Raw genomic sequence first — 18,736 nt, 5'->3', positions numbered from 1 at the left:
TTTTAAATATAAATAAATTGAAATGGTTGTCAATAAATGTCGAAACCGTTGCTTTGTTAGTCTCCTTCTTAGTAAGAGTTGTAATTGAGCGTGATTGTAGTTATGGAATTTCAATTAAAACCTTAAATTATTCAATTTATAACTCATTAAACAATTGGGGTTATGGAGTTGAAAAGTCACAACCCTCGATAAAGAGGTATGAGTTATGGATGTGGATTTTAAAATAAGATAAATGATTAAAATGAAAGGAAAAGGTCAAAAAATTGAGGAAAAAGATAAATAGAACTCCTACATTATGGGAGGTGCCACATCATCTTGTCAAGTCTCTCCTTTATATATATATATATATATATATATATATATATATATATATATATATATAAATAGATAGATAGATAGATTTTGAATAGTCCGGCTTAAAAAATTTTAAACTAAGTTTCTCTAGTTGTTTTTTACATATGTTTAAGATGTCAAAATTGCATGGAGTGGTAAGCTTGATCTAATTTCTAAGTAGGTACTAGTTTGTATGTATCTCTATTTTACCGGCTTAAGTGCGGAATATCAAATTGTGATGGAGCCAAATGAACATGTAGGGGTGTACAAAGGAAACCGACAAACCATACCAACCCGATAATCCGAGTTAAATCTAGAAAAAAAACTCAATTATGGTTTGGTTTGATTTGGTTTGGTGTTGGAAAAAAAACCCGACTATTATTGATTTGGTTTGGTTTTAATTAAAGAAAGTCAAACCGAAACCAAACCAACCCGATATTGCATATATAGAAATTTAAGATATTTTAATATATATAAATATACTTATTGTGATGTAATTTATAAATATTTCTTAAAAAATTTGATAATTTTATCTTTTAAGGTATTATTTCAAGGTTGGACTTAGAACTTTTGTATGCTCCAATAAGTTTTATAGCCATTAAAATTAGTAAATTAAATAATGCTAACAAAAGCCCAAAACAAATTCAAATCAATACTAATACTAACAAAAGACATTCAATTCAACATTACGAATGAGAATGTATTGAATATCTATTTTTTGTTTTGCAATAATTTAGATAAAAATACATAACCTATTTTTATTTTTCTTTAGCATTTAGTTATGTAATTAATACTCCCTTATTAGTCTATTTATTTTAGCATGACTTAGTACTTTTAGATTATATTTATTTTTATTATGGCTTTTTAATTAGCAATATTTATATTACATAATTTTATTGTCTTTATTGTTGAATATTTTAGGATAATGCCATGACACATCTCATATTTTGTATTATTTTCTTGAAAAATACTTTATATAGTTGTATCTTACTAGGATTAAAGAAATATTTTGAGCATACGTTATATGTTTTGTTATACGAAGATTTTATCGGAAAAAAATTCGAAAAAACCCGAATAACCTCAAAACCCGAGAAAAATCGAGACTGAAAGCCCAAGTTTTATTGATTTAGTTTGGTCTTTAAATTTAATAACCCGACACAATTGATCACACGAAAGGAGGATAAAGATGGAGTTGGGTTTAATAATTGAAGAGAGGATTGAGGAGGGGGCGTGTGAGCATAAATAAAGAATGACATTGTATAGTATGGGCAAAGCGGGTGGAAAATGCAAGCGTGGAACGTGTACGGTTTTGCTATATGACAAAAGAACACAACTCGCGTGGCACGCTTCTCATGTGTTCCCCATTTTATAATCTCCACCAGCAGCTGCTCGCCACACGCCTTCCTCTTCTTACATACTCTTCTCCAACTTCCCTAATTTTATTTTGCAACTCTCAAATCATTCCCAAGAACCAAAGAGGTACATATATGAATCTCCTTGGTTATTAATTTCATTAATTTTCATTTTTCATACTGATTTACTTCATTTAGGATGCTGATTCTTTGGGTTTTTTTTTACGAAATTCTTTTAGGTTTTGAATGTTAGTGCCGTACACATTTTACCTGGAGAGAGGCAGAAGTGCATAGCTCATGGGGCTTCTTACAAAATTTTGTTCTTGCTTTGGTGAACAAATAAATATTATATATATGGGGATTAGATGCTGTTTCCAACAAAACGTTCTGAAACAAAGAGTTAATTTCTTTTAGGATTCTGCTTCTCATGAGTTAACTCAATTTAATCAATGAATGACGCTGGATTTAAACAGTACAACTTGTATTCTGCTGTTTAATAGCAAAAAGTAGGAAAATGGATTGTAAAGTAGTGATCAGCACTCTCCTGAGTTTATGAAGTATACCGTGCTGGCACAACAATTTAGTTACATTCGAATGAATTCAGCTTGATTGTAACACCTTGGTCATGTTGCTCGTCCATCTTTGATCTACTGGGTATCTTATCCTAAGCATAATACCTTTTCTTTTGTCCCCTTTTCTCCTTTTCATAAGACGGCCAGTAGCATTTCTCATTGACACCTACAAGGTGGACTGAAATTAGAGATGGATACAGAAAGTCCTGCTCCAATACATGAAAAGGATACTACAGCTGCGGAGACTTCGCTAGATAGGTCAGTTCTTTTAGATCAAGATCACTTTTTGTAGCATGAATGTCATATTGTTCTATTTTCTTTTGAAATTTTGGAATCTGCAATAAGCATGTGGCCTACTTTTTAATTACTTTTTAACTTATGATTTGGTTTGTATACAAAGTTGATGCCAAACAGCTTCTTATTTGAAGCTTCGCTTCTGATTAAATATATTCAAGAGCATAGACCCCTAATAACAGATTTTTATGCCCATGGATGGAGTGATCTTTGTGTCTGGATAGGGTGAGGTTCTTTCTATTTGAATTTTTTTATAACTAGAAAAATTGCTTGTGTGTTAGTTGGCCTAGTTTGGGCGTGAATCTTTTCGGGATTGATGATGCCAGAAACTATGGTTTTCAAAAGACAGTTGCGTTATGCAAAAGCTCAATGCCACCTTACCCAATGACTCAATTTGTAGATATCTCACCATAAGTTGGAAAATACTATATGCCTCTTGGTAGTTTGCATAGTGATTGGGATGCTTAATTATATTATCCAAAGAATTTTAGCTTTCTCTTTGCAAACCCTGTAATTTTCAGCAAGAAATTTTAGTCCTTTCTGCAAGTTTGAACTTAGCAATAAAATCTTTTGAGTAAGACAGCAGTTTTTTCTAACTGGCAAAAGTTGATAATATTTGAGGTTCTGTTCCTTTTCATCTGTCACAGAGATCCAGCTGATCTATCGTCCTCAGTTAATCAATCCAGTCATCTAGGCTTGCCGGGTAGACTGTTTGGTGAATATTGGTGAATTACTGGGTAGAAGAAGTTATAGACCAATTAGTCATCTAGGCTTGTCGGGTGAATTGATGTCTTGGTGATCTTTCCCTTGTTGTTCATGGAAGGATCTGAAGATTTTGAACAGAATTCAGTCTTCAAGTTTGATAGCCCATCGTAACTGATGCCTGATCTGTTTCAAGCAATACATGATCTTGGCCCAGCTTCCCCCAAATGAACTACCTGGAAGTTGTTACCCTGCTCTACAATGTTAATCACAGCATCGCAATAGAAATAGATATCTGGAATTACCTATTTAACGGGAAAAATGGAATCTGGAGTTTTGAATATAAATTGACTAAATTGCAAATGTTCCTCCCAAAAATTTAGAATGTACTTCTGCCTCTTCATAGCTCTGTTCTTATTTCTTTGGATCCGCATAAAGGTTTCCAGATCTCAGTATAAGTACAGTGATAATTTGTGTACTCATTCTCATATATTTATTTTGACTGCTCTACTGATCATTATCAGTGGCACTTCTACAGTGAGTCCTGATTCTGTAAATCTCTCTTGTTATACAGCTCTCATCTTGGCAAGAAGAATCAGAAGAAAGCCCCAAAAAGAATACATAAAGCTGAGAGAGAGAAGCTGAAGAGAGAGCATCTAAATGAGCTTTTCCTTGGTTTGGCTAATGCTCTTGGTAATGTCATGAATGCTACTTATTAACTTTACCATTTTCATCATTGACAAATCCCAAACGTGGCTCCTCTATTTAATATTTCTACATTTTCAGTTTAGATATTGCCAATTTTTTAACAGAGATGCCTTGTTGTTGCAGAACTATCTGAGCAGATGAATGGAAAAGCCTCCATCTTGAATGAAGCTGCTCGATTTGTAAAGGACATACTTTCTCAGATCAAGCATCTGAGGACAGAAAATACAACTTTGCTGTCTGAATCTCAATATGTAAGTTTCCTGAATTCCAGGATTTTTGCCAGCTTGGAGATTCTCTACGTTGTTTCTCTTCCTTATTTTCTGTGAATGATTGCTTCTGCCGTCATTCCTCATCCAGGATGGTTAAATCCACTCATTTGTAGTGTATGCATTGTAAAATTATGACAGCTTCTCATTTTTTCTGCTGTTATGCTTTTCTAATCTGAATTAGCGGCTTTCTCGGATTTTACACGTGTGATACATGTTCCTAAATCTGCCTTCTTGACAGCTGAGTGTGGAGAAAAAGGAGCTTCAGGATGAAACTTCAGCTCTGGAGGCTGAAATTGGCAGACTGCAGAATGAGGTCAAAGCAAGGGAAGCCAAGACCAATCTCGACCTAAATCTAGCTCCTCCAGAAATTCAGCACCCAGAGTTCGCCTTACAAAATAATTATATGAGATTACCTGCTTCAGCACATGCGTTTCAAGACTCACAAATTATGAACCCTGCTTATGTCTTTCCCTTTAGTTCTAATCCCCAGGTTCATCTAGCGCCCGATGCTACAAAGTCCACATCTACACCCACATCTACTGTGAAGAAACCACAGGCCAGATATCCCACTCCAGCTGATGTATGGCCTTCCCAAATCTTTGAAAAGCGGCCTCGGTTATTAGGACAGGAAGTTCAAGATGGTGCATAATAATGTTAGTCTAGAAGAAATGAGGCATCCGTAGAATGACATGTATAATTTGGTTCTATAGATTTATAGCCTATTTGGCCAAAAGTGCTTTTTTTTGGCGTGTTTGGCCAAGCTTTTGGAAGGAAAAAAAGTGCTTTTGAGGAGAAGCAGAAGCAGTTTTGGAGAAGCAGAAAAAAATAGCTTCTCTCCAAAAGCACTTTTTTGAGAAGCACTTTTGAGAAAAATACACTTAGAAGCAGTTTTTTAAAGCTTGGTCAACCACTAATTGATGCTCAGAAGTGTTTTTCAAACTAATTAGCCAAACACTAATTGATGCTCATAAGTGCTTTTCAAACTAATTAGCCAAACACAAACTGCTTCTCACCAAAAGTACTTTTGAGAAAAACACTTTTAAAAAAAAACACTTCTCAAAATAAGCTTATTTTTACAGCTTGGCCAAACAGGCTATTAGACGATAAGCAGCAAATTCAGCAATACTTTGGACTTGCAGCTCTCTATGGTATATAACCTTTCGTTGTTTTGATCAACGATAATCTAGTTAACTATCACGCGAAAGAGGTAGTATCAGATCAATTGGGAGCAAACATAGTAGTATTAATATTAGGGAGTGCTCCCTCCGTTCTAATTTATGTGAACTTATTTGACTGGGTATGGACTTTAAGAAAAATGAAGACTTTTGGAATTTGTGGTCCTAAACAAGTCAAAAAGGGCCTAGAGTATTTGTGTGGTTATAAAAGCTTCTCATTAAGGGTAGAATTGAAAGTTTAAGCTAAATTGTTTTCAAATTTAGAAAGGGGTTATTCTTTTTTGAACGGATCAAAAAGGAAATAGTGTCACGACCCAAATTGGAGGATCATGACTAGCACCCGGGCTATATGTGTCGAGCACCAATGTACATTTTATATAACCTTCCTTATTATCTTTAAGGTCCGACGAGATCAATATAAATGGTAAATATGGATCATGAACAACTAACAATGAAAGATAATGGCATGGACATATATAACATGGGATGACAAGACTGTCAAGAAACGATATATAGGGTACGAGCTATCACGCTGCCATGAAAGACTACACAACAAAAATCAGCTGACAAGGCATTCCAAACTATACATGTGATGACATTTGTCTATGAGCCTCTAAAGGAACATAAGTGCTGCAACATTGCGGAACAGGGTCCCGACATACCCATAATGTCTATAACAAAAATGCATACCAAGACCACGGCAAGTCCGGAGAAAGGATCTCGCCAATAACCGCTGAACCGGGCAGCCTACTGTGGTGGGGGAGCTGCGTCTACCTGTCTAACATGCAGCACGACATGCAGCGTTCACAAATAAAAAGCACGTCAGTACAAATAAAGTACTGAGTATGCAAGGCAGGAAATCATAAGTATGAACAGTAATGTAAATAGGGATAGAGAATATACAACCTGTAACATATGGATACCTCTGAGGGCTACTGACATGAAATGCATGATACAGACACACACACACACACATATATATACATACACATAAACTTTTAAAACATACGCCTCTGCGGGCATCATCATCATATCGTACCCGATCATAATAGGCTTGGTAAAAACGTACTTGGCCATCATAAGGCTCGGTAGAATCGTACCTGGCCACGTGGAGCTCGGTAAAACCCAACTGATCAGTGATTGCACAATAGGTGTCGTACCCGGCCGTCTATAGCGTGACTCGGTAGAGTAAAATATATATATATATATAATGCATGCTGGACTCATTGGAATAATATTCTGAGCCTTTCGGAGTGGCGTAAGGTCGGTATCCTCTGTACACGTTATTAGGACTAACTCTTCATCATGAATCTTATAAGAATCAGGAAGTACCAACAACATTGATAACATAAGAATAAGAGAAGCAACATCAACATCAATCACTCCATAAGAAGGGAAACAATGTAAGTACTGCTAGCTTTTAAGAGTAGAGTATTTTTGGAAGCTCGTTCATTACATTATGTACAATCGGAGTCGTGCAAAAGAATGAAGGGATAACCTCACATACATTTTATACTGCCCAACCTCAAGCTATGCAAATGTCACGACTTCTTAGTCTACAATAAGGGTGTTTAACGGGTGGGCCGAGTCGGGCTGGGTTGGGATTTTTTGTACCAGTACGGGTTATGGTCCGGGCCGGTTACGGGTTGGGGCTTACCGGGTTTAACGGGTTCGGGTTCATCCGGATAAAAATTGAACCGTACCGGTTACGGGTTGAGGGGGCCGGGCCGGGTTTAGTGTATTTTTTAATTTCTTTTTGTATTTTGTATAACTATTGTAAGTTATATTAATATAAAAAATACAAGTAAGATGGAAAAAAATTGCACTTATAAATTTTAAATGCTACATTTATTTCAAAATTCAAACTTACAAATTGAAAGGTTTACATTTAACAAGTAAATTAACCAAAAAAGAGTAAATTCAAAGGTTTTGCATTGCCTTAGTAAGTTCTTCATAATCAATATGAACTGAGTGACCTTCTTCTGGAGTGTTAAATTCGGTTGGGTTACCATGTGTTAATATATCTTCAAGTTCCTCGTCTTCTGGGTTATCAACATCTTCACTTCCTTGATTTCTTCGTTCCGATCTAATCCAATCTCTGAAACATACTAAAACTTCCAAAGCATTGCTTCCCAATGAGTGACAGGTGTCTCCAAGTTGTTGTCTTGCTTGGCTAAATGCACACTCTGATGCAACAGTTGAAATTGGCACATTCAGCACGTCCTGAGCCATAGCGAAAAGAACAGGAAATTGCTTTCCATTCTCATGCCACCATCCCAACGGTGAAAATTCCTTTGTGCGAGGCTCTTTTTGCTTCTGCAAGTAGAATTGAAGTTCATCAATGTTCCTGCTACTGGTTTGAGTGTTAGAAAATATAGAAAAAATATTAAAACTATCAAGGCCTTCTTCATCATCCACAGTAGCAGAAGTGGTGCAATGCATAGTGGGATTAACATTGCCTACATTAAGAGTATCATCATCAATTATATTTGCATAATAATTGCATAATTGTTGTAAATATTCATTTAGCTTGTTCATACAAGTATATAAATCTGGGGTTTCAGTTGGTCTAATCTTCATATAAGTATATAAATCATTCATTAATTGGTGACAATCAGACATCTTAATAGAAAGATTTAAAACATCACCAATTAAGTAAATCGGAGGAATTGGAAAGAAATATTTTTTGAATTTTGCTTGCATTTTTTCAACAACATCCCTATATTTTTCTTTCTTCTTAAATTCAAAGAGTAGAAAAGAAATTTCAGCTATATGTACTAAATCCATAGTAACAGTAGGGTAATATGCTCCAAAAAACTCAACAGTAGCTGTATAAAATTTATGTAAAAATTTAACAACATCATTAATGACCTCCCAAGTAGTAGTTGTAAACATACGGTTTGGATCAGTACAATACGACACTTCAGTTATTGGGAATCTATATTTGTAGCAGTATTTTAAAAATATATATGTATAATTCCATCTAGTAACAATTTCGTCTGGCATGAATCTGGGTTTAAGGTTATACTGGACACACTTATTCTTAAATTTCTTTATTCTAGATTGTCTATTATTTCCTTGAATAACACCAACTGCTCTTCTAACATGAGTAATCTCAGTTGAAAATAAATCAAGGTCACTTTTAACAATTAAATTATAAACATGACATGCACACCTAACATGAAAAATTTCATCAAGAGATGGTTGCAAATGCAGTTTTAATATTGAAATTGCGGCATTATTGTTAGAAGCATTATCAAAAGACATACACAATATTTTTTGCTTGAGATTATAAAATTCAACAACTTCACAAATAGTACTACTTATAAACGCAACAGTATGACTCTGATCTTCATCATATCTAAAAATGATAATACGTTTTTGCATACAAGTAGTATCATCTATCCAATGACATGTAATTGTCAAATAATCATTTCCATTAACAACATGGCCAATATCAGAAGAGGTAGACAAACTCTACAAGGAAGGTGGCTAAACAAATAACGTATGTATGTTTGATATTGTCCATGAAGTCTAAAGATATCAGCTCTACAAGTACTTCTAGGGATACTTTAAATAAATGATTGTAAATCCTTTGAATATACATAATAAGATATGATGAAGAAGCAAAAGAAAAAGGTAGACAACCCAAAACAATTATGTTTGCTAACTCCTCACGATCCTTCATTTTATCATATTTCACAAGACCACCAGTAGTATGGTTTAAAGTTGATTGATTTCCATCTCCATCAGATCCCCATTCTATAGGATGCTCAATTCTCATATGTCTACTAAGTGTCCCAGTCCCCCTAATTGTCCCCCAGTCTTATGTTTAAAAGTATCATTACAAAGTTTACATTTAACTCTATCAATACCTTCTATTTCCTCAAAGAATTTCCAAACCTTACTTCTTTTTCTACGATTACTAGTCGGGGCCACAGGTGGTCTACTACTAGCAACACGACTACCACCCCTGCTAGCAGCTCCAACACTACTAGGTGTAAGTGGTATCTCATCTTCCATTTCTAATTCATTATCATCTATACCCAAATCTTCATGCAATTGTTCATAATCTATATTTTTATCAGGTAATGTTTCAGGAATATTTGGAGAGGTATTTAAATTACTACCTGATGCTGAACCTGAAGTACTACCTCTTTTTTTATTTCCCCGATTAGTAACCTTGTTACAAACTCTTTTTGCAGCATTAAACATATTGTAAGAATTTAACTACTAGCAACAAAACAAATAAATATGCAAATAAAATAGTAAATAAGAGAAAGAGTTGGAGGGAGTGTACCGAATTCGGCAATAAATTGAGCACTTGATGATTCCACAACTCCAATGTTACCACGAAGAAACGTCAATTGTTCCAATTTTGAAGTTCAATTGTTCAAATTTCAAAAAATAAATACTACGATAAATTAAATTCCAAAAAAAAATAGTCAAATAGTTGATTGCACTTTAATAGGTGAGGAATGAAGATTGAAGAATGAGAGAATATGAGAATTGAGAGATGAGAGATGAGTGAAAAAATGAGGAAGAGGGGGGTGTATTTATAGATTTTGAAAAGGGGGTTAATTTTTTTTTAAAAAAAAAACAAAATTGGGCTATTTGTACAATTCACAACGGTCATTTTATGAAATGGACCGTTGCCAATGGTCAGATAATTTTTTTTTTTTTACCGTTAAACCGGGCCGGGCCGGTTAACCGGTTTACGAACACTGTTCACCTAACGGGTTGGACCAGTCCGGGTAACCAATATCCCAAACGTAAACGGAGCAACCCGCGTGTCCCCCTAACCCAGCCTAACCCATCCCCCTTTAATCGGTCCGGGCCGGTTTCGGTTTTAACTGGTCTGGACTGGTCCGGAACCGGGCTAACCCAGCCCGTTTAACACCCTTAGTCTACAATAAGAGAAATGACATTATCGTTATCGTTTAGGCGTCGTAACTATTATGTATCAACCACAACCTATTTTATGATAAAACAGACAGAACTTCCCCTTATTTATATGACTTCCCACAAGTCAAAACAATCACTAAACAGCCAAAACAACATCAATAATAATCATATTGAGCCTCCCAAAACAGTCCACCAACCAACAACATTACTATCAAGCCTTTCGATGTATATTTCACAAGTTCTAGCTTCAATGACTTAGCCACAACTTGGATAATCTTAAATACATGTAGAATAAGAGGTTTCTTACTTTTTAAAATAAAGAACAACTCCAATTTGACCTTAATTGTCCACGAAATATCCCTTTAATGCTGCCACAAGAACAAGGAAGCGAAACTAGCAATCAATTAGCGTTTTTCGGCACTAGAATCACTTTAGAAGACTTGAAATCACCTAGGGTTGATAGTAAAAACTTGAAGGAGTATTTACATAACATAAACCCCTTAAAATAACCTCCCACACAAGCTAGAACAACACAAAAAAATGAGCAACAACAAGAAGAACAAGAAACTTACTAGCGCCACAGAATTCCCGACACTTGATTTGTGTTGTTTGCCCTTTGTTTGGGTCTTGGATCATGAGAGAAACTTGAGAGAATATTTTTAGGGTTCTAAGGTTAGAATACACTGAAAAATAATGACTTAAAACGGGGTTTAGGCATATTATATCTATCCATATGTCTTAAACCACCTATGTGGGCCCCATAGAGAGCTACTTGGCGCAGTCTCACAAAAATGAGAATATCTCTCTACTCCGATATCGTATCGACGAACGGTTTAATGCGTTGAAAACCAGACTCGTATATCTTCAATTTGGTGGGTAGATCACTCTGTAATTCCAAGTAAATTGTGAGAAAAGCTTAGTAATATTTGACCTAAAGTTTAAGTAAAATTATGAACGTAAGTTGCGACAACTTTTGTCTATTTTTGTTTTATAACTCGTTTGACTTCAAGACTTATGATATGGATATTATATGATTCAAATAACTTAAAACACAACCTCTTGAGTATGTTAAGCACCTCTAGGTTTACCCGAAAATACGGGTTACAATATCCTTAATTCGTTTAACTTCTAATACTTGTTAACCACCTTGATATACCCATGTATCATTTAAGATCAATAGGATTAACTTCTTCTCCTATCAAAGACAATCTTTTCTTAGATTTACATCGAGTAACTTACGCATGAATTAACGTATGTGAATGGATTGTAACAAATAGGTTCACATAAGTAAAATATATGTCGGCAAACAAAACCTATAAGTAGGCGTTTCACGTGACATCTACGGATTTAAATGTTAACTAGTAGAATGTAAACCTCAATGTTTATTGAAGTCATTTTCAAGGTATTGGTTTCTAAGGGGCCAAAATTAGTACTAGTCCATTCTATGTTGACAAGGTAGGAGAGAGATGATTGTCGTGGTGTCATTATTGTTGGAATTCTGATTTCTGAAAAAAATGACAAAAGTGAAGGTTCGGTCGGTCATGGGGCTTCCCTCTGTCAAGAATTTAGAGAAGATATTTCGCTTTTACTCAGTACACATATTCAGATTAGTCCAAATAGAACTAGACTGATCAAGGTGCGGAAGGCAAGCAACAAATCCAATCCTTTTAAAAGAGAACCTGAATCGCCTCTTTCTGCCCCACTTCATGCCAATCACTCTTCTTCCTTCCCAAGACCTTATGCTTTAATAAAATGGTTCTAAATATACTTTTGAATAGTTTTTGCCCAATTTAATTAAAAGTGAACACATTGATATCTAATAGTCAAATATTTAATAAATTCTGAGTGGCAAATTTAAACGTGTTTATTTTTGATAAATTAAGAAGATCAAAAGTGCTCAAAAATATATTTAAAGGAGGAACTTAGATGTATCCAAAGATAAGCAATTCAGTTTGTATTTTATGCAGGAATTAGATCTTTCACTCATTTTCTTAGGTTAGGATTTCACTAGAACCTACCAGAAGCTGTTCTTTTGGTAATCAAATTGCGGTAAAAAGAACAATGGCAAGGAAGGGACAAATGTACAAGTTCCGGAAGTTGGGTTGAGTTGTTGGGCGGTCGCACCGAATCCAATATTTTGTGCTATTGATTATCTACCCTTTACTCATCTTGTAACATCGAGGTGTTTGCTTAAAAAATAATTGAAGTTTAAACTTCTTGGTGTTTGGTTGAAAAATAAATCTTGAAAAAACATTTAATTTCAAACCAAGGCTGCCTAAAAAGTTCTAACGGGGTTTGATTTTTTGTGTACCCATTCCCACTTCTTCAATTATCATCTTAGCAACCTCATACAGTGAATTCAACTCAGGGGCGGATTTAGCGCGACGATATCGAGTTCACTTGAATCAGTACTTTTGACGCGAAATATAATTTATGTGTAAGAATATAGTATGATTAAACGGAAAAGAGCCAAAATGTCCCTATTGTTTGGTAAATGGTTTACTTCAAAGCTCCATCCATATTTTGGTTTAAAAATACACTCAACGTTATCTTTCGGACTAAAAATACCCCCGCGACTAATAAAAAATTATGTGATCCCTTTTTAAATGTGTTGGCAGCACATAATTGGGCCACGTGGCTCCCTTGTCCAGATCAAATATAACCCATTCTAGATTTAAACCCGCTCCAGTTTATTGGATCAACACACTAAAATTTTTCAACCTTAACCCAAGATCTTATCCCTTTCTCCTCCATTTCCATCACTTTTTCTAAATAACAAAACATTAGTGGCTAAAAATTTTCAAGTGGAGCTCCAAATTCTTGTTCCAACCAAACTCCATATCAAGGTTCAGCAATTAATTCCCAACAACACCCAATCAATTTTGAGAACGAATTTTAGATTTGGAAGTCTTTTCAAGCGAAGCTGCAAGGGGTTCTTTAATAGTGGACTGTTTTTCTCCAAGTGTTTCACTCGACAAGACAATGTGTATTCACAAATAATCTCCAAATCAATAACAAACTAGAAGAATTTCAACGAAGAGCTTTTCGAAGACCTATTTGGAGTAAAATTTTATTTTGATCTGAAAATTCGCCACTTGTTGTTGGAATTAGTTGGTTAATGTACTTTGAGCCTAAATACGTCTATTCAAACTGATTTGAGAATGAGACCCTTGAAGAAGGAGCTATAATTCTACTAAAACTCTTTTGAAACCTTGGTTCGAAATTGGAGTTTTTTCAAATTGTAACTTATTTTGAATGTGTTATTAGATTTTGTTGGGGACATTAATAGGAGCTTAAATCTGAAATTTGAGGGAGTTTGGAATAGATTTGAGATGGATTTGGGTGAATTTTCAACGCAAATTCGAAGGTTGAAGAACATGTCCAATCCAAAAAATTAGGGCGGGTCTAAATCTGGGGCGGGTAGAAATCAAGCCAGATTGGGGAGCCATGTGGCCTACTTACGTGCTGCCAACACATTAAAAAGGGGACCACAGAAACTTCCATTAGTCGCGGGGGTATTTTTAGTCCGAAAGATAACGTCGATGTATTTTTGGACCAAAAGATAGACGGAGCTTTGAAGTAAATCATTTACCAAACGATAGTAATATTTTTAGCTCTTTTCCATTATTAAAATAAATAGTAGATATAAATTCATGATTTAAAAATACAATAAACTTAAAGATTAAACTAACTTAAATTCTGAATTCGCTTCTGACTCTATATTCTAGTTACCCTTTCTTTTTCATCATTTTATTGTTTCTTGTGTTTTAAATTTGACTTATTTCCAGATCAAAAGTTAAAAAGGAAACGTGAGAAGCAAGATAAGGCAAAATAAGTGCGCCACGGAGAAAGCCAAAGTTATACTGATATTTTTACTTTCATAGATTCAACTTTATGTTCTTGTGGAGATAATTTCTTCCATTTCTTTTTTCCTTTCATTTTACCAAAAAAATGTATTTTCTCTGGTAATGGCCATGATCATGGATGTAACAATCATGTTTTTAAGTGAAAAGGATTATTTGTAAAGTAGATTCACTAGATTGAATTCTTAGTGGTCATTGAATAGTGTCTGCCAAACAATTTGAATGTTTCTTTTAAATTTTAGCTTGAAAAAATTAGGATTCATAGTCTAATGATATGGGCAAAAATTTACTTTTACAATTAAATGTGAATTTCATTATGTCAATTTCCACGTAGAAGTGAACCGTTTTCATTTACAATGACAAATTACAAATGAGAGGCTTTTTTTTTTTGGGTTTCTCCTTCCCGGTGTTCGATATAGCTATTGAAGCCCGATTATATTTGTATTCATACCATGTAAAGCTTTATTCGAATAGAAGCGCTCCCTACCAAAAACAATTCATATTCAAGGCTCGAACCCGAAAGACTTCTTTAATTTGCATGCATTTAGCCCTAGAGCTTAATTCTTTTTTGAAAAAAAAAATATCTTTCCAAAAACAATATGTAAATTAGTTGGCACCGAAGCAGAAGAAGTACTTAGGGTGTGTTTGGTATGAAATAAAATATTTTTCGGAAAATATTTTTTAATTTTTTCATATTTGGTTGGCTTAAATGTTTTGAAAAATATTTTCTTTATGAACTCATTTTCCTCCAATTGGAGAAAAATATTTTCCTTATCAAAAGAAGGGAAAATATTTTCCAAAACTCCTTCTCAACCTTCCCTATACTCTCACCAACTCACCCCACCCTCCTCTCCAAAAAAGTTTTTTTTTTCAAATTTCAGTTTTTCCGTTACCACCCACCCTACTACCTCACCCCACCTTTTTCCCGCAAAAAAAATTATTTTTTTACCTTTTCTTGTTGCAATTTCAAATTTCTGTTTTTTCGTTTTTCTACCTTACCCACCCCAACCCTCCTCACGCACAAAAAAAAATTACTTTTTATTCGTAATTTCAAATTCTGTTTTTTCATCCCCCGAATTTTTAAAATAAAATATATTTTAGTTTTTTTATTTATCAGCTTAAAGGTTCAAAATTTTACAAATTCCAAAGTTATGATTTCTGATGTTTATATGTTTAGAAGTTTACATGTTTAGAAATTATAAAGTTTACGGGTTAGAAATTTCATAGTTTTGAAAGTTTAGCGGTTCGAAAGTTTATGAAAAATGTGAGTTCGGAAGGTTGTTGGTTTGAAAGTTTATGGCTTCATGTTTATTATATCTAAATTATTTATAAATACTTTTGAGAAGTCATTTTACTTAATTTGCGTACCAAACACGAATAAATAAATAAAATTACTACTTATTTTTCAAGAAAACATTTTCCGTTATACCAAACACACCCTTCGAAAATAGAAAAGAAACATATTAGGCGAATTGTTTTTTATTTTTATTTTTATATGTTTTCACAGAAACGACACGAGAACTCTCTCTAACTTTACTCTTCTCTGAACAACAAAGCAACAACTCTTACTATCCTCATCAGCCACTGACCCAAATCTAGACCCATCTTCTTCTGTACACTGCAGCCATAACTGCAAATCTCAGAGCTATACCTCTCTTTAGAAGTCATAATATAATTAATTTTGGAGTTTACAGTATGGGAGGATCTGGTGGTGTAGGAAGTTTCCTCAAGGTTATACTCAATAACTTTGACATTCTTGCCGGGTATCTCTCTTTCTTCAATCTAGTTCTCGCACTCACCTTTTTCTTATTAATTGTATTAAAAATGATTCTTTCTAGTTTATTCATAGATTAATAGAGATCAATTTAGGAGCAATTTATTATTCTTGTTAAGCTAATTTCTTTTCTTGTATTGCAGGCCTGTGGTTAGTCTGGTTTATCCTCTGTAAGTGTGTTTTCGCGTAGTGCTTTTATTATTATTTGTTTCCTTAGTGCATCACATGTGATGTTCTGGTACTAAGCTCTGCGTTATATGGCAGGTATGCCTCAATAAGGGCTATAGAGAGCAAATCTCCTGTGGATGATCAGCAATGGCTTACATATTGGATTTTGTACTCTATGATTACACTTTTTGAGCTGACCTTTGCCAAGCTTATTGAATGGTAATAGTCCTCACTCGAGATTTTTATATGCTTTTGAGCTAATATTTGTCGAATTCTATGACAAGTGGATATAATTGTCTCTTTATCACTGTAAATGGAAGATGGTCCTTCAATTAATAAATATCCTTTCCTTACGTCAGGATGGAGAGGAAGAAAAGTAATACTTATAACAGACCATGTTTGTGAATAACCCTTTTTTACTTTCTGCATAAGCATTTGAGCATTGCGTTCGTTGCCAAATCTTATTCTTCCGTCCTAGTTTCTAAATAGTTATTATAGAAGAATAAAGAGACATTGAATTACTAAATTTTTGATAGCATGATAATGGTTTTAAGTTTTACTAACTTGGTAGATAGAGGCTTAACTTTGGTGTTGTAGATCGTTGAACAAGTGATGAGTGATGACGTGCTACCTAAGAAACAGAAAGATCATCTGCTGATTGCAGTTTGCTATCAGATGGAATAAGAATTATTAAGCCAAACAGTCCTTTAGTAAACCATAGTCGTAGAAATAATGAGAATCACGAAGTAATTGATGCTCGAACTTTGTCAGTCTGGGTGAAAAATGATTCTGATTTTTGAGTAAATTTCCTGTGAAGTCATCTACAATCTGATCATGTACTCTTGGAGCAACTGTCAGTCTTGACAATAGTTATGAATTATTTCCGAGTGAGTTAGCACTCATATAGTGGAATCTTCACCAGTATATTTAAAACAAGAGCAGTGACCTTAATAGCTCTGTTTGACAATTCATTGTGAACATGGTTGCAAGAAACTGGATTTCCATGATAAATGCAAAAAATGAGCTGTGGTGATGTAGTTGACCTTAGCTTGGTTGAAAATGTTTGAGCACAAGGTACTGTCACATTGAGGAGTGATTTTATGGTGTGCCTCACACAACTGACATTAGTTGTGTGAGGCCTCTTTTTATCTCACACATTTGTGGACCCATATCTTACATATTTGGGTCCACAAAATTCTGGGACCACACAATTGTGAGACAAAAAAGAGGCCTCACACAACTAGACGCTAGTTGTGTGAGGCACAAAATAAATTTTTCCACATTGAGGTATAAGGTTAGGAAACAAATCCCCCCCCCCCCCCCAAAAAAAAAAAAAACTTTTCTTTGGTTCATGTTTCTCAGTCATATTTGTCATGTTGGAAGGAAAAGAGAAAGCAAGGTGTTTCCAGTATTTGGAAATACTTAAGTTGTAGTTTTGGTTGTTTCCAACTGGATGGACAGAAATAAAAGTTTCTGACATAGTACATGAATCTCTTCTATATCAGTAATCTCTACTAATCTTTTCCGAATGTCAGATCTGAATTTTTTTGCACTAATATGTTCTATTCACTTTTTATGTCAGGCTTCCTTTCTGGTCATATGCAAAACTGATCACAACCTGCTGGTTGGTCATACCTTACTTCAATGGTGCAGCATATGTGTATGAGCATTATATTAGGCCTTATATCGTCCAACGAAAAGCAGTTAACATCTGGTATGTGCCACGAAAGAAGGATGTCTTTAGTAAGCCTGATGACATCCTAACTGCTGCAGAGAAATATATACAAGAACACGGAACCCAAGCATTTGAGGAGATGATCCACAAGGTACGGTAATCAGTTCGCCGTGTTAGTTTATAGTTTTGAGGGAATGCCATAGAAACATGTAGAAACCAAGTGACTTGAGGTAGGCTGAGATCGCATAATTCACGTGATTAAGGATTGGCTCATTTCATTACCTGCAGGCTGAAGGAGAACGAAGGCCCCAAACCAGCAATTACGTGTTTTATGATGACGACTACAGATACTGAACCTTGTATACTACAGTTTCTTTTAGTTTGGTTTTTGATGCTCCAGTACTTTAGGAAAGGACGAGATCTATCTGCCATTGTAAAGAGGTCCCCCGAAACTGATGGTTTGGTCTTTGTACGTTTGGACTATTAGCTTTTCTCTCAGAGAGTTTTTGCAATCCTGTATTTTAACTTTTAAGTTATAAACTTATACTGTTTATGGCTTTTTCACCAAGGTGTTTTCCAAGATACTTTTTATCAGTCACTGTTAATTCCAAGCATTTTGTTAAGGATTATGAGAGCCGTTAGTCTATTTCTCTTCAGCAGGATAAGGAATTTTGATCTCTATCAAAACTTTGGTTTCTCTTGTTTTGATCACTTGATAGGTCTGAGAATGTCTCACAGTGATCGTTTGCCTGACTTGAGCGCGAATTTTAAAATGCCAACAGGAGTGCTGCATTGTACTTCCACTTACACGGGTGTGCTAGCACTTCTAACCTTTTTTAATGTTCTTTATAACTTTTCGTTGTTATGTGATGATTCTTTAGGTAGGGTACATAGAAAGGGATGTAGTTCTTCAACCAGAGAAGGGCTAATTGGGTGCTTAATCTAA

At 34.8% G+C, this 18,736-nt stretch overlaps 2 protein-coding genes across 3 annotated transcripts; both read left to right on the top strand.

Annotated features, from left to right (window-relative positions):
- Positions 1-1,678: 1,678 nt before the first annotated feature.
- On the top strand, positions 1,679-5,127 carry LOC104221232 (transcription factor bHLH47). Of its 2 annotated transcripts, none has more exons than XM_009772247.2 (5): positions 1,679-1,812; positions 2,397-2,515; positions 3,828-3,946; positions 4,085-4,212; positions 4,469-5,127. In XM_009772247.2, exons 2-5 carry the CDS (start codon positions 2,448-2,450, stop codon positions 4,877-4,879), a joined length of 726 nt encoding a protein of 241 aa, XP_009770549.1. In that variant the 5' UTR covers positions 1,679-1,812; positions 2,397-2,447; the 3' UTR covers positions 4,880-5,127. The 2 variants fall into 2 exon arrangements, with proteins under 2 accessions (XP_009770549.1, XP_009770548.1); XM_009772246.2 differs by having other exon boundaries at positions 1,697-1,812; positions 1,925-2,515.
- A 10,539-nt stretch (positions 5,128-15,666) lies between these two features.
- On the top strand, positions 15,667-18,354 carry LOC104221231 (HVA22-like protein a). The gene is made up of 5 exons (XM_009772245.2): positions 15,667-15,936; positions 16,091-16,117; positions 16,212-16,334; positions 17,698-17,941; positions 18,079-18,354. The coding sequence occupies exons 1-5, from the start codon at positions 15,869-15,871 to the stop codon at positions 18,142-18,144; spliced, it is 528 nt and encodes a 175-aa protein (XP_009770547.1). The 5' UTR covers positions 15,667-15,868; the 3' UTR covers positions 18,145-18,354.
- Positions 18,355-18,736: the final 382 nt, after the last annotated feature.

Source organism: Nicotiana sylvestris, chromosome 3 (assembly GCF_000393655.2).
Source record: "Nicotiana sylvestris chromosome 3, ASM39365v2, whole genome shotgun sequence".
NCBI classification, from domain to species: domain Eukaryota; kingdom Viridiplantae; phylum Streptophyta; class Magnoliopsida; order Solanales; family Solanaceae; genus Nicotiana; species Nicotiana sylvestris.
The sequence above is the reverse complement of the archived record's forward strand: the minus strand, read 5'-3'. Positions and strand labels throughout refer to the sequence as shown.

Excerpts from the sequence above, each read along its gene's own strand:
- LOC104221232 (XM_009772247.2), top strand. The coding sequence starts at position 2,448 with ATGGATACAGAAAGTCCTGCTCCAATACATGAAAAGGATACTACAGCT. Across the intron at positions 2,516-3,827 it reads GCGGAGACTTCGCTAGATAG|CTCTCATCTTGGCAAGAAGA; the intron begins GTCAGTTCTTTT and ends CTTGTTATACAG. Across the intron at positions 3,947-4,084 it reads TGGTTTGGCTAATGCTCTTG|AACTATCTGAGCAGATGAAT; the intron begins GTAATGTCATGA and ends TTGTTGTTGCAG.
- LOC104221231 (XM_009772245.2), top strand. The coding sequence starts at position 15,869 with ATGGGAGGATCTGGTGGTGTAGGAAGTTTCCTCAAGGTTATACTCAAT. Across the intron at positions 15,937-16,090 it reads AACTTTGACATTCTTGCCGG|GCCTGTGGTTAGTCTGGTTT; the intron begins GTATCTCTCTTT and ends CTTGTATTGCAG. Across the intron at positions 16,118-16,211 it reads GTTAGTCTGGTTTATCCTCT|GTATGCCTCAATAAGGGCTA; the intron begins GTAAGTGTGTTT and ends GTTATATGGCAG.